The 14,437-nt window shown below is 45.2% G+C and overlaps 1 protein-coding gene and 1 pseudogene across 1 annotated transcript; one reads left to right on the top strand and one right to left on the bottom strand.

Moving 5' to 3' along the window:
* Positions 1 to 6,850: 6,850 nt before the first annotated feature.
* Positions 6,851 to 10,939, top strand: LOC120965087 (uncharacterized). The gene is made up of 5 exons (XM_073499577.1): positions 6,851 to 7,630; positions 8,123 to 8,177; positions 8,832 to 9,244; positions 9,660 to 9,794; positions 10,361 to 10,939. Exons 1-5 carry the CDS (start codon positions 6,851 to 6,853, stop codon positions 10,937 to 10,939), a joined length of 1,962 nt encoding a protein of 653 aa, XP_073355678.1.
* A 1,120-nt stretch (positions 10,940 to 12,059) lies between these two features.
* Positions 12,060 to 13,605, bottom strand: LOC109764627 (ribosome-binding factor PSRP1, chloroplastic-like; annotated as a pseudogene).
* Between the last annotated feature and the right edge of the window lie 832 nt (positions 13,606 to 14,437).

Raw genomic sequence — 14,437 nt, 5'->3', positions numbered from 1 at the left:
CCACGTTGCTCCACCGACGTACTTCTTCCTCCTATATATACCCACGTACCCCCAAACCAACAGAGGAATCCACGAAAACCTAATTCCACCGCCGCAACCTTCTGTACCCGTGAGATCCCATCTTGGGGCCTTTTTCGGCGTCCTGCCGGAGGGGGCATTGATCACGGAGGGCTTCTGCATCAACACCATAGCCTCTCCGATGATGTGTGAGTAGTTTAGCTCAGACCTTCGGGTCCATATTTATTAGCTAGATGGCTTCTTCTCTCTCTTTGGATCTCAATACAAAGTTCTCCACGATTCTCGTGGAGATCTATTCGATGTAATTTTCTTTTGCGGTGTGTTTGTTGAGACCGATGAATTGTGGGTTTATGATCAAGTTTATCTATGAACAATATTTGAATCTTCTCTGAATTCTTTTATGTATGATTGGTTATCTTTGCAAGTCTCTTCGAATTATCAGTTTGGTTTGGCATACTAGATTGATCTTTCTTGCAATGGGAGAAGTGCTTAGCTTTGGGTTCAATCTTGCGGTGTCCTTTCCCAGTGACAGCAGGGGCAGCAAGGCATGTATTGTATTGTTGCCATCGAGGATAACAAGATGGGGTTTATATCGTATTGCATGAGTTTATCACTCTACATCATGTCATCTTACTTAAAGCATTACTCTGTTCTTATGAACTTAATACTCTAGATGCACGCTGGATAGCGGTCGATGTGTGGAGTAATAGTAGTAGATGCAGGCAGGAGTCGGTCTACTTGTCTCGGACGTGATGCCTATATACATGATCATACCTAGATATTCTCATAACTATGCTCAATTCTATCAATTGCTCAACAGTAATTTGTTCACCCACCGTAATACTTATGCTCTTGAGAGAAGCCACTAGTGAAACCTATGGCCCCCGGGTCTATTTTCCATCATATTAATCTTCCAACACTTAGCCATTTTTATTGCCTTTTATTTTACTTTGCATCTTTATTGTAAAAATACCAAAAATATTATCTTATCATATCTATCAGATCTCACTTTCGTAAGTGACCGTGAAGGGATTGACAACCCCTTTATTGCGTTGGTTGCGAGGTTTTTATTTGTTTGTGTAGGTGCGAGGGACTTGAGCATGGCCTCCTACTGGATTGATACCTTGGTTCTCAAAAACTAAGGGAAATACTTACGCTGCTTTACTGCATCACCCTTTCTTCTTCAAGGAAAAACCAACGCAGTGCTCAAGAGGTAGCACTATGTGAGTTTCTCAAACATAGTTATTAACTAATTTAAATTGTTTATTTCAAAATAGTTGACAGCTTATTTCCATTGACAGCTTATTTTCATTCTTCGAAGAATGTGCGGAAGATGGTAGACAAAACCCACTACACCGATGGCTCTGAATTAACTTATCAGGAGAAAAATCATCTCATCGCATTTTGTACTGATATTGAGAATTACAATATCTACAATCAAACTCCTCAGCATTATGGTCAATACGTGCCACTAGTGCACGTGTTGAACTACGGTAACTACCATGGAGATACCCTGGTAAGATTTTTTACTATTACGACATCCGTGCATCTTTTGCATACTTCTAAAACTAGTACATCATTGCTAACTATGAAGTTATTACTATGTTTTTCAACAGAGAATCCCGATGGATTGTGTGTTGGGGATCGTAGCAGAAATTTAAAATTTTCTACGCATCACCAATATCAATCTATGGAGTCATCTAGCAACGAGAGAGATGAGTGCATCTACATACCCTTGTAGATCGCGAGCGGAAGCGTTCAAGTGAACGAGGTTGATGGAGTCGTACTCGTCGTGATCCAAATCACCGATGACCGAGCGCCGAACGGACGGCACCTCGGCGTTCAACACATGTACGGTTGGGAAGACGTCTCCTCCTTCTTGATCCAGCAAGGGGGAAGGAGAGGTTGATGGAGATCCGGCAGCACGATGGCGTGGTAGTGGAAGTAGCGGGGATCTCGGCAGGGCTTCGCCAAGCTCAGCGAGAGGGAGAGGTGTCACGGGAGGGAGAGGAAGGCGCCAGGGGCTGTGGTCCGGCTGCCCTCCCCCCTTTGTATAGGCCCCCTGGGGGGCGCTGGCCCTGGGAGATCCCATCTCCAAGGGGGGCGGCGGCCAAGGGGGTGGCTTGCCCCCCAAGCCAAGTGGGGCGCCCCCCACCCCTAGGGTTTCCAACCCTAGGCGCAGGGGAGGCCCAAGGGGGGCGCACCAGCCCACCAGGGGCTGGATCCCTTCCCCACTTCAGCCCATGGGCCCCTCCGGGATAGGTGGCCCCACCCGGTGGACCCCCGGGACCCTTCCGGTGGTCCCGGTACAATACCGGTGACCCCCGAAACTTTCCCGGTGGCCAAAACTGGACTTCCTATATATAATTATTCACCTCTGGACCATTCCGGAACTCCTCGTGACGTCCGGGATCTCATCCGGGACTCCGAACAACTTTCGGATTTCCGCATACTAATATCTCTACAACCCTAGCGTCACCGAACCTTAAGTGTGTAGACCCTACGGGTTTGGGAGACATGCAGACATGACCGAGAGGACTCTCCGGTCAATAACCAATAGCGGGATCTGGATACCCATGTTGGCTCCCACATGTTCCACGATGATCTCATCGGATGAACCACGATGTTGAGGATTCAATCAATCCCGTATACAATCCCCTTTGTCAATCGGTACGTTACTTGCCCGAGATTCGATCGTCGGTATCCCAATACCTTGTTCAATCTCGTTACCGGAAAGTCACTTTACTCGTACCGTAATGCATGATCCCGTGACCAAACACTTGGTCACATTGAGCTCATTATGATGATGCATTACCGAGTGGGCCCAGAGATACCTCTCCGTCATACGGAGTGACAAATCCCAGTCTCGATTCGTGCCAACCCAACAGACACTTTCGGAGATACCCGTAGTGCACCTTTATAGTCACCCAGTTACGTTGTGACGTTTGGCACACCCAAAGCACTCCTACGGTATCCGGGAGTTGCACAATCTCATGGTCTAAGGAAATGATACTTGACATTTGGAAAAGCTCTAGCAAACGAACTACACGATCTTTTGTGCTATGCTTAGGATTGGGTCTTGTCCATCACATCATTCTCCTAATGATGTGATCCCGTTATCAATGACATCCAATGTCCATAGTCAGGAAACCATGACTATCTGTTGATCAACGAGCTAGTCAACTAGAGGCTCACTAGGGACATATTGTGGTCTATGTATTCACACATGTATTACGATTTCCGGATAACACAATTATAGCATGAACAATAGACAATTATCATGAACAAGGAAATATAATAATAACCATTTTATTATTGCCTCTAGGGCATATTTCCAACATTGTGTGCCTCATTTGATGTATCAGAATGGTAGCCTTGATGTTTTGAACATACATCCAGGTCATCCTACGAATCTGAACTGTCCATACCGGATTTCTAAAAGAAGTGGAGACATGCTAATCAAAGAATGGAAAAAATGTATGGACAGTCGTAAGGAGGTTCTTGGAAGCAAAAGGAAGCAAAGCGCAAGAATTGGAGACAAGATGATCTCCATTCTCCATAATGGAGAGTCCGGGTCTATATTGTTTTATGCTATTTTACCTTAAAGAGGGTATTTAGGTCCTACCTAATACTGATGATCATGTGCTAAGAACAATTAAGTAGGGTTGGTTCGATGACTATGAGGATGATGATCGTATGACTTGTTATTAATAACGAGTAGAAGTTGTATGATGATGATTAGTAGGACTTGTTATTATGATGATGCATGATGCGAGCATGAAGAGTTATTATATATCAGTGGGTGAAATGAACATGGATTGGATTGAAGTAAAGGCAACATGCATGTGGTGCATGTCGAAAGTAGTACAATCCAAACTTGATCAAGTTAGGATTAGTATTACTTTCGACATGCACCACATGTTGCCTTCACTTCAATCTAAGCCATGTTTAGGCATAGCAGTAGCGTTGGTAAACCAAGCACGGAGATAAGAGAGGACACTTCTCTCTATTAGCTAGCTAACAACCTAAATTAACCCCCAAAACCCCTAAACCACCCCCTTTCAAAGAAAACAAAAACCTCAGCTCCTGCCAGCTGCTGACGCGTGGATGCCTTTTGGTCCCGGTTTGTGACACCAACCGGGACCAAAGGCCCTCCTGCCTGGGCTCGCCGCAGCGGCCACGTGGAGGCCCATCTGTCCTGGTTCGTGTAAGAACCGGGACTAAAGGACTAGGGCTTTAGTAACGACCCTTTAGTCCCGGTTCCAAAACCGGGACAGATGGGCCTTATGAACCGGGACAAATGGCCCTTTTTCTACTAGTGTAATGGCTTGCAGCAGTATTGATGAGGACACCACAAGCATCGACAAGTCTCCAAAAATTATAGGTCCAATCACAAGAAGTCGCGCCAAACAAATAAGTGACCAGGTGAACACTAACTTAAGTTTACCTTGTAACCTTGGTGACACAACTATGCTTTCATCTCCATTGTTGTTGGTTGAACTTAGGTATAACATGGAAGCAATCCAACAACCTATGAGCTCTTAAAGCAACCGCTTTGGAGGAAGAAGTTTGGAGAAAACAAGTTGCAAGTGAAGCTGATGCTGTCAGTTTTTACCTCTGATGTTTTGGTGTGGCACACCCATGTGATGGAGAGACGGGGCCATAGGGGTACATCAACAGAAGCTACATCAAATTATCTTTCCAATGCAAAAAACCTCTAGTCATTCTCGTGGAAGGTGTCCAGGCTGTCAAGACTTTGCGAATTTCCGAGGAGCACTGCAACAACTCCCAAAGTTGACTGCTTATTCACCCAAGGAAGCCATGCAAACCTGCTTACTTTTGAAACCATTTTCACACCTAGCTAAGGGGGGTTGTCCCTGCTATAAAACCCCATCTCCCCCATCCTCTAGAGAACCTTTTGTCAAACCATTCAGTTACAAGCTTATGCAGCAAGACTGCTAGAGAGATCCGAGAGATCTTGCTACCTTTGCTCTTGTGAGTTCATTCGGATTCGCGAGAAGGAGCCTCTGGTTCCCCCTAGTTCGTGCTCTACGGTTCCGGCCGTTTTGTGTCGATTAGTCCCGGTTTGTGGTTCTGCGATTGTTCGGACAGCGGGTTGGAGTTCTTGTAGCTTCGGTCAGCCATCCCCAATGTACGGGTTGCATCCAACCTTGGCAGGTATAAAGCTAGTTATCCCGGCTGCTTGCAGCTAGTTATCCCTCCCGATTCGATCCTACGATGTGAAGATCGGGCCACCCTCGGGCGTGAACTCGTTTAATGGGTTCCCACCTATCATCTGGCATCAGAGCTTTCGTTAACACGGTAGGATCTGTTATCCAACTTTATCTTGCTATCATCCCTTTAGATCGAGTGTTTTTCATGCTATATTTTCTGTCCTAGAAGTCCAAAGCCCCACCAAAAATAAATCCAAGCCTTGTTGGTGCTGAGATCTTGTTGTTGCATACCTTGCATGTTCTTCATCTTTTAGATCTGCACCAAGTTCATCTTCATAAGTGCTTTCATATTTGGTTGTTGTGCTTTGGAAAAAGAGAGAAAAAAGTGGCAAAAAAATCAAGAGAGAAAGAAAAGAGTGGCAAAAAAAAGTCAAGAGAGAAAAAGAAAGTGTTGTGTAAGATCCAAAAGTTTCAGCTTGATAGAAAAATTTCAGAAGCTTGTGTGTTGTGTCTTTTTAATCTTGGTGCAAAGGTGCAGCAGATCTATCCCTATATTTTCTTGGTTTGCATCAACTTGATTTCAGCACAAGCCCCCTTTTTGTTTACCCCACCGAGCTCCACCAAAAACCGAAGCTAGTTCTTTGATCCCTGTCTTTCAATCGCTTTAACACATCCGGGAGAAGCACAATCTGATGTGAACTCATAAGAACTTTGGTGAGTAAGAGGTGAGGTTGTGTGATTCCACAAAATTATCCTATTCCACTTTTGGCCTTACTAATATGGCAGGATCTAGATCGAGTGTTCATGGAGAAAACCATGGGGAAGAAGATGCCCCGATCACACGTGCTGATTTTCAGGAATTACAGAACATGGTTCGAGACCTTGGAAGGATGTTTCACGAGCAACCTCCAGCAGGTGGCGATGGGGTTTGACACCGACAACACCCTATTGACCCACTTGAGGAAATTGGGGATGAAAATTCCGTGCATGCTGCTGTGGATGGTGACTTGGAGGATGATAACAACAGCCATGGTGGACATGTGGCTGCTGCTCGTGGGCGTGGTGTTGCTGCTCATGGAGGGCAGCGAGGAGGACAACTTCGAGGGCGAGGGCATGGTCCTCGTGGGCACTACTATGACCCTCATGAGCGTGTTGCTCGTGGTCATGGAGATGATTTTGATGATTATGATGGTGTCCCATACCGTCGTGCTGCTGAAGATGGGCGTCGTGCAGAACGTCGTGATCGAGATGGCCGAGATGACATAGCAAGAATCAAGTTGCATATCCCCAAGTTCACAGGAAAGGAAGACCCCGATGCATATTTTGATTGGGAAGAGCAGTGTGATCAGATTTTTCGTATCCATAACCTTGCTGATCAGAAGAGAGTAAACCTTGCTTGTGTTGAGTTTTCTGGTTATGCACTCACTTGGTGGAATCAACTACAAGAAAATCAGCTGCTGCTAGGCCGTGATCACATTGACACTTGGGAAGAGATGAAACAAGCCTTGATGCGAAGGTTTGTTCCTTCACAATATCAAAGAGATCTCCAAAACAGATTGCAGCGTCTCAGCCAAGGTACGCACACGGTGGATGAGTACTATAAAGAGATGGAATTGTTGTTGGTTCGTGCTTGTATTCATGAAGATGAGGAGTCAAAGATGGCAAGATTTTTGCATGGTCTCAACAATGAAATTTCTGATTTTGTGGAGATGTTTCCCTATAACACTCTACAAGATATTTTGGAGCAAGCAAAGCGCACGGAGAGGAAGGTGCAGCGGAGTGATCATGGACGGATATCTCATAACCACACCACCACACCATGGCAAAGGTTGCAGCCAAGTGCCTCTCATGGTGGTTCTCAGTTTCAGCATACTTCACACCCTACTGCCACCCGGCGAACAGCGGCTTCATCGGCATCATCACCAGCCCCTAGGAATGTTGACAAGCGTGCTCCTTCTGCTCCTGGAAGTACCTCTAACCCCATGGCTGTACCATCATCTCGAAGCCGAGATATTGAGTGTTGGAAGTGCAAAGGGCATGGTCACATTTCTTCTGAATGTCGAAACAAGAGAGTTCTCTTTGTGAATGAACAAGGTGAATGGGAATCTGAGAGTGAGCATGGAGATAATGGAGCATCAGGTGATCATGAGGATGAAGAGGGCGAGAAGAGTGGTTGTGATATTCAGGCCGACATGGGAGATTGTTTTCTTTCTCGTCGTGTGCTTAGTGTTAATGCAGCTAGAGAAGAGAAAGGGCAGCGACATAATATTTTTCACACCCGTGGCACCATCAAGGACAAGGTTTGCAGAATTATTGTTGACAATGGCAGTTGCAACAACAATGCAAGTTCAGATTTGGTAGAGAAGTTGGGACTGAAACAAAGAAGGCACCCAAGTCCATATAAGATGCAATGGCTCAATGATTGTGGTACACTTCGAGTAAGCAACATTTTCACCATTCAGTTTTCCATTGGGAAGTACCGGGATCAAGTGGAATGTGACGTGGTGCCAATGCAAGCATGCCAATTGCTGTTGGGAAGACCTTGGTTGTATGATCATGATGTGCAAATCAGCGGCCGTACTAATCGTCTCTCGTTCCAATATGAGGGAGAGCGCATATCTTTGCTCCCTTTGACACCCGAAGAAATATTGATGGATGATCTGAAAAGGAAAGAGAGAGTGAGCGAGAAACACTTGAGTGACATCCACCAACATAGTGAGCGAGAGAATCCAAAGCCAAATAAAACCCCACAGCTTAAATTGACCAAGACATGGGAAAAACAGGGATTAGTTATGATGGCTAGGAAAAGGGACATGAGAGAGTTGAGAGAACCCAATTCCGTGTTCTTTGTACTTTTGTACAAGGACAATTTTCTTTCTACTAATGAATTAACCTCCACCACTCCTAGTGTTGTTGTTGAAATGTTGCAGGGGTATGAAGATGTGTTCCCCGAGGAGATACCACCAGGGCTGCCACCACAAAGAGGCATTGAGCACCAAATTGATTTGGTACCAGGAGCCCCATTGCCGAACCGACCACCATACCGCACAAACCCGGAGGAAACCAAGGAGATTCAATGACAAGTTGAAGGCCTACTAAACAAAGGTTATGTAAGGGAAAGTCTCTCTCCTTGTGATGTACCCGTTCTTTTAGTACCAAAGAAAGATGAATCTTCCCGAATGTGTTGTGATTGTAGGCCTATTAATAACATCACTATGAGGTATAGGCATCCCATACCTAGGCTTGATGATATGCTTGATGAACTTAGTGGCGCCACCATCTTTTCTAAAATTGACTTGCGAAGTGGCTACCATCAAATTAGAATGAGAGAGGGTGATGAATGGAAAACTGCTTTCAAAACAAAATCTGGTTTGTATGAGGGGTTAGTTATGCCATTTGGATTGACAAATGCACCTATTACTTTCATGAGATTAATGAATCATGTGCTTAGAATGTTCATTGGCAAGTTTGTGGTTGTTTACTTTGATGACATCCTGATTTATAGCAAAACTTTGGATGAACATGTTGAACACATTCGGTGTGTGCTTGCTGTCCTAAGAGAGGAGAAATTATATGCTAACAAGGAAAAGTGCACATTTTGCATAGAAAAAGTTGTGTTTCTTGGCTTTGTTGTTTCAGGTCAAGGTGTGGAGGTAGATGAGGAGAAGGTCAAGGCCATCCGTGAGTGGATGCCTCCACAAAATGTAAGCCAAGTACGAAGCTTTCTTGGCCTTGCTGGTTTCTACCGTCGGTTTGTGAAGGACTTCAGCACCATTGCTGCCCCAATGAATGAGCTAACCAAGAAAGATGTTCCCTTCAAGTGGGCAAACGCACAAGAGAAGGCCTTTCAAGAGCTGAAAGAAACATTGACATCCACACCATTGCTTGCACTACCCAACTTTGATAAGACTTTTGAAATTGAATGTGATGCAAGTGGTGTGGGTATTGGAGGCGTACTAATGCAAGACGGCAGGCCTATTGCATATTTTAGTGAGAAGCTAAGTGGTCCAAGTCTAAATTACTCAGTTTATGACAAAGAATTATATGCACTTGTGAGATCTTTGGAAACATGGCAACATTATTTGTGGCCTAAAAAATTTGTGATACATTCCGACCATGAATCTTTAAAGCACCTTAGGGGTCAACAAAAACTGAACCGTGGACATGCAAAATGGAGTGAATTCATAGAATCTTTTCCCTATATTGTCAAGTACAAGAAAGGAAAAGATAATGTTGTTGCCAATGCTTTGTCTAGACGCCATATTTTACTCTCACAACTTGATACTAAAATTCTTGGGTTGCAAAGCATTAAAGAATTGTATGTGAATGACCCATATTTTGCTGAACCACACTCAAAGTGTAGTGAGGGAAAAGGTTGGGAAAAGTTTCACTTGCATGATGGATTTTTGTTTCGAGCTAACAAATTGTGCATCCCAGAATGCTCTGTTCGTTTTTTTGCTTTTGCAGGAGGCTCATGCTGGCAGTCTCATGGGACATTTTGGAGCAAAGAAAACTGAGAGTGTGCTGATCGACCATTTCTTTTGGCCAAGGATGAGGCGTGATGTTGAGCGCTACGTGCTACGTTGTGAGATTTGCCGCAAGGTAAGTCACGTTTAAACCCTCATGGACTTTATACACCCTTATCAATTCCTAGTACACCTTGGGAAGATATTTCTATGGATTTTGTTCTTGGATTACCATGCACTAAAAGGGGGAGTCATTCAGTTTTTGTGGTGGTTGATAGGTTTAGAAAAATGGCTCATTTTATCCCGTGTCATAAGAGTGATGATGCTTCACACATTGCTGATTTGTTTTTCAGGGAAGTCGTGCGGCTGCATGGAGTACCACGCACTATTGTTTCAGATCGTGACACCAAGTTTCTGAGCTATTTTTGGAAAATGTTGTGGGCAAAGCTAGGAACAAAGCTTATCTTTTCCACTACATGCCACCCACAAACGGATGGACAAACTGAAGTTGTCAACCGCACACTATCCATGATGCTGAGAGCAGTTTTAAAGAAAAATTTGAAGATGTGGGAAGAGTGTCTCCCCCACGTGGAGTTTGCATACAACAGGGCAGTACATTCGACCACTAAATTTTGTCCTTTTGAAATTGTTTATGGTTTCAAACCTGCTGCTCCCATAGATCTTTTGCCTTTACCATTGCAGGAGCGAACCAATCTTGATGCAAGTAAGCGTGCTAACTTCGTGAAGAAAATTCATGAGAAGACCAAGGAAAAAATTGAGAAGATGACTGAACAATATGCAAAACGAGCAAACAAGGGAAGAAAGAAGGTGTTGTTTGAAGAAGGTGATCTTGTGTGGGTACACCTGCGGAAGGATCGTTTCCCAGGTCAACGCAAATGCAAGTTGCAGCCACGAGGAGATGGTCCATTCAAAGTTCTTGCGAAGATCAATGACAATGCCTACAAGATTGACCTTCCGATGGATTACGGTGTTAGTCCAACTTTCAATATGTCCGACCTCTCTCCATACTTTGGACCATCAGAGTCGTGGACGACTACTCTTCAAGAGGGGGAGGATGATGAGGACACCACAACCATCGACAAGTCTCCAACAATTATAGGTCCAATCACAAGAAGTCGCGCCAAACAAATAAGTGACCAGGTGAACGCTAACTTAAGTTTACCTTGTAACCTTCATGACACAACTATGCTTTCATCTCCATTGTTGTTGGTTGAACTTAGGTATAACATGGAAGCAATCCAACAACCTATGAGCTCTTGAAGCAACCACTTTGGAGGAACAAGTTTGGAGAAAACAAGTTGCAAGTGAAGCTGATGCTGTCAGTTTTTACCTCTGATATTTTGGTGTGGCACACCCATGTGATGGAGAGACGGGCCATAGGGGTACATCAACAGAAGCTACATCAAATTATCTTTCCAATGCAAAAAACCTCTAGTCATTCTCGTGGAAGGTGTCCAGGCTGTCAAGACTTCGCGAATTTCCGAGGAGCTCTGCAACAACTCCCAAAGTTGACTGCTTATTCACCCAAGGAAGCCATTCAAAACTGCTTACTTTTGAAACCATTTTCACACCTAGCTAAGGGGGGTTGTCCCTGCTATAAAACCCCATCTCCCCATCCTCTAGAGAACCTTTTGTCAAACCATTCAGTTACAAGCTTATGCAGCAAGACTGCTAGAGAGATCCGAGAGATCTTGCTACCTTTGCTCTTGTGAGTTCATTCGAATTCGCGAGAAGGAGCCTCTGGTTCCCACTAGTTCGTGCTCTACGGTTCCGGCCGTTTTGTGTGGATTAGTCCCGGTTTGTGGTTCTGCGATTGTTCGGACAGCGGGTTGGAGTTCTTGTAGCTTCGGTCAGCCATCCGCAATGTACGGGTTGCATCCAACCTTGGCAGGTATAAAGCTAGTTATCCCGGCTGCTTGCAGCTAGTTATCCCTCCCGATTCGATCCTACGACGTGAAGATCGGGCCACCCTCGGGCGTGAACTCGTTCAACGGGTTCCCACCTATCAAGTATGCACGGTTAATACTGTGAATTTCCTTCATCTTTCTTAGTGTGTGTATGTATGAAATATTGGGATACATATGTTCATCAGTGAGTGTCAGCTAAAACATGTTTTAACACTAGTAGCAACTTCTTATGCAGATCAGAGCTTGAGAAGGGCAAATTTCCAATTTCAATTAGTTAACATGACTGCAGATGTATGTATGTATGTATGTATGTATCCCTTTTCCCGCAAAAGAGGGAACAAAAACAACTTACCAGATGGTGTGTGGGATCATCATGAGTTAACACAGCTCAGAAAGCGTCTGTTAATTTGCACAAGGGAGGAACTGTCTGCTCTGATGAAACACCAGCAGTTGTTGACACCCACCACCATCAGGGGAAAAAACAGACCAACTAATGCAGCTACAGCTAGTGAGTGACTTGGTGTCATGGAGGGGAGACGATGACGTGGTCAGCCGGCGACGGGGTGCTCCTTAGCGTTGACGGTGGCCTTGTCGACGTGGCCATCCTGCTTGGGGATGATGAGCCCGAACCCTTCCTCCTTCCTCTTGTACACGATGTTCACCTCCCCTGCATTTCAGACGGCTCAGTTCAGTTATGTTTAGTCGGTATGTTCAGCTAACTTCAGTTTAGTCTGGTTCAGATAAGTTCAGTTAACTTCAGTTTAGTCTGGTTCAGATAAGTTCAGTTGAGTTGTACACATGAACAGTTTTCATGGAGCAAATGCAAGTGCAACTGTGAATGCAATGCTGCAGCACTTAGGTAGCTACCTGTCTGCTCGTTCCTGAAGGCATAGAAGTCGTGGTCGACGTTCTCGAGCTGCTCCAGCGCCTCGTCCACCGTCAGCGGCGCCATCTCAAACACCTTTGTGCGCACAACCTGCAAACCAACAGAATAGTTGATGAGCTCACACATCGGACCCTGGCACCAATTGTTTAATCAATCTTGAATCTTAATTAACGCAGCAACATAGATGAATTCTATTCTTCATAAAGACTAATTGTAAATTCCTGCACTAGATCAGATGGTGAATGAATAAAAGGTGCAAAATTGTCAGTCAAAGCAGTTGTAAATGAGTGGCATTTTGCTGAATGCAGCAGCAAAGAGAGATTGATTGATGGTTCGTTGGTCAGTGCAGTGGTCACCTTGGTGAGCACGGTCTCCTCGTCCTCGGCGCCGATGACCTCGATGAGCTCGTCGTCCTCTACCTCCGATTCATCTTCTACATCGGACAGCCGGAGGACTGCCACTCCTTGGTGCCCTTGAGGTATCGCACGTCGGTCTCCTTCTCCTTAATCTTGCGGAGCTTGCGCTTGACGACGGCGGCGGCGGCGTCAATGGAGGCGTAGGAGGAGTCCTCCTCCTCCTCGGCGCGCACGACGTCATGGCGGCGCGTGAAGAGCGTGACCTCGCAGCGGGAGAGCTTGGGGCCCTTGCTGAGGTCGCCGCCGCGGGCGGAGAGGCGCACGTCCACCTCCCGCACCAGGTGCGCCTGGTTGTGCACCGCGCGACCCACCTTGTCCTCGATGTGCTCCTTGAGCTCGTCAACTGCGAGCGCAGGAGGTGGGTCAGCCGCTCAGGTGGGGAATCGATGGCGCATTATTTGTGCGGATTGCGGGATTGGGGGAAGAAAGATTTTTTTATTTTTGCAGAAAAAAGAAAGATGTTACCTTGACGTTGCGGCCCTGCATGATGAGGCGCGCCAAGGAGAGGGGGCCGTCCCAGGCCGTGCGCACGGAGATGGAGACGGCGGCGGAGGCGGAGGAGGGGCGGTGGGTGGCAGCGGCGAGGGTGAGGGCGCGGCCGAGGAAGCCGGAGCGGAGGGGGCGGGAGCTGGGAGTGGCATGGTGGCGGGTGCGAGGGGTGAGGACGGAGGAGGAGGTCGATGGCCACACCGTGGCTGCAGTCGCCTCCATGCTCATTTACTTACAAGACGGACAAAGAGAAAGATGTAGACTTTTGCAGCAGCTCCAACGAAAAAATTCAAAAATATTCAGAAAAAATAGTATAAAATTTTCAGGGCATTCTGAGCACTTTTATTTTTGGGTTATTTTTTATACACGGGAAATTGAGAAAACGGACTAAACATGACATTTTATTTTATTTAACTAATAAAAACAGAAAACAAGAAGTAGGGATAGAAATTAGTGCTTACTAAATTCATCAACTTTATACTGCTCAAAAATGATTCATTAATAAGGTTGATCAGGTCTTATTAACAACCACTTTTGATTAGCATGAATCCAAAGAATTTTCGTAGATCACTAAGTTACCTTAATGGAGATATAAATGTCCCTAATAATAAGCATTTCACATTTCTTTTTGACAATAGGTAGAGGTATTTGAAAACTTCCAATAGTGATTGTCGGAGATTTTTCAATAACATTAATACCATTCACTTGGAATTGTTTTTTCGGAAAGTGCCCGTATGCTCATTACCATTAATATGAAAAGTGACATTGCTTTTATTGCAATCAATAACAGCGCCTGCAGTATTCAAGAAGGGTCTACCAAGGATAATCGACATGTTGTCGTCCTCGGGCATCTCAAGTATAACAAAGCCAGTCAAGATAGTAACATTAGCAACAACAACGGGCACATCCTCACAGATACCGATAAGTATGGCAGTTGACTTGTCAGCCATTTGCAAAGATATTTCAGTAGGTGTGAGTTTATTCAAGTCAAGTCTTTTATATAAAGAGAAAGGCATAACACTAACACCAGCTCCTAAATCACACAAAGTAGTTTTCACAT

The sequence above is a fragment of the Aegilops tauschii genome, chromosome 5, assembly GCF_002575655.3.
Source record: "Aegilops tauschii subsp. strangulata cultivar AL8/78 chromosome 5, Aet v6.0, whole genome shotgun sequence".
NCBI classification, from domain to species: domain Eukaryota; kingdom Viridiplantae; phylum Streptophyta; class Magnoliopsida; order Poales; family Poaceae; genus Aegilops; species Aegilops tauschii.
This window is presented reverse-complemented; position numbering and strand designations above follow the sequence as displayed.

What these genes read in the sequence shown, in the direction of transcription:
- LOC120965087 (XM_073499577.1), top strand. Translation starts at nt 6,851, where the DNA reads ATGGCAAGATTTTTGCATGGTCTCAACAATGAAATTTCTGATTTTGTG. An exon ending in ATGATTGTGGTACACTTCGA is followed by an intron (nt 7,631 to 8,122) that starts GTAAGCAACATT and finishes GAAATGTTGCAG; the next exon opens with GGGTATGAAGATGTGTTCCC. An exon ending in ACAAAGAATTATATGCACTT is followed by an intron (nt 9,245 to 9,659) that starts GTGAGATCTTTG and finishes TTGCTTTTGCAG; the next exon opens with GAGGCTCATGCTGGCAGTCT.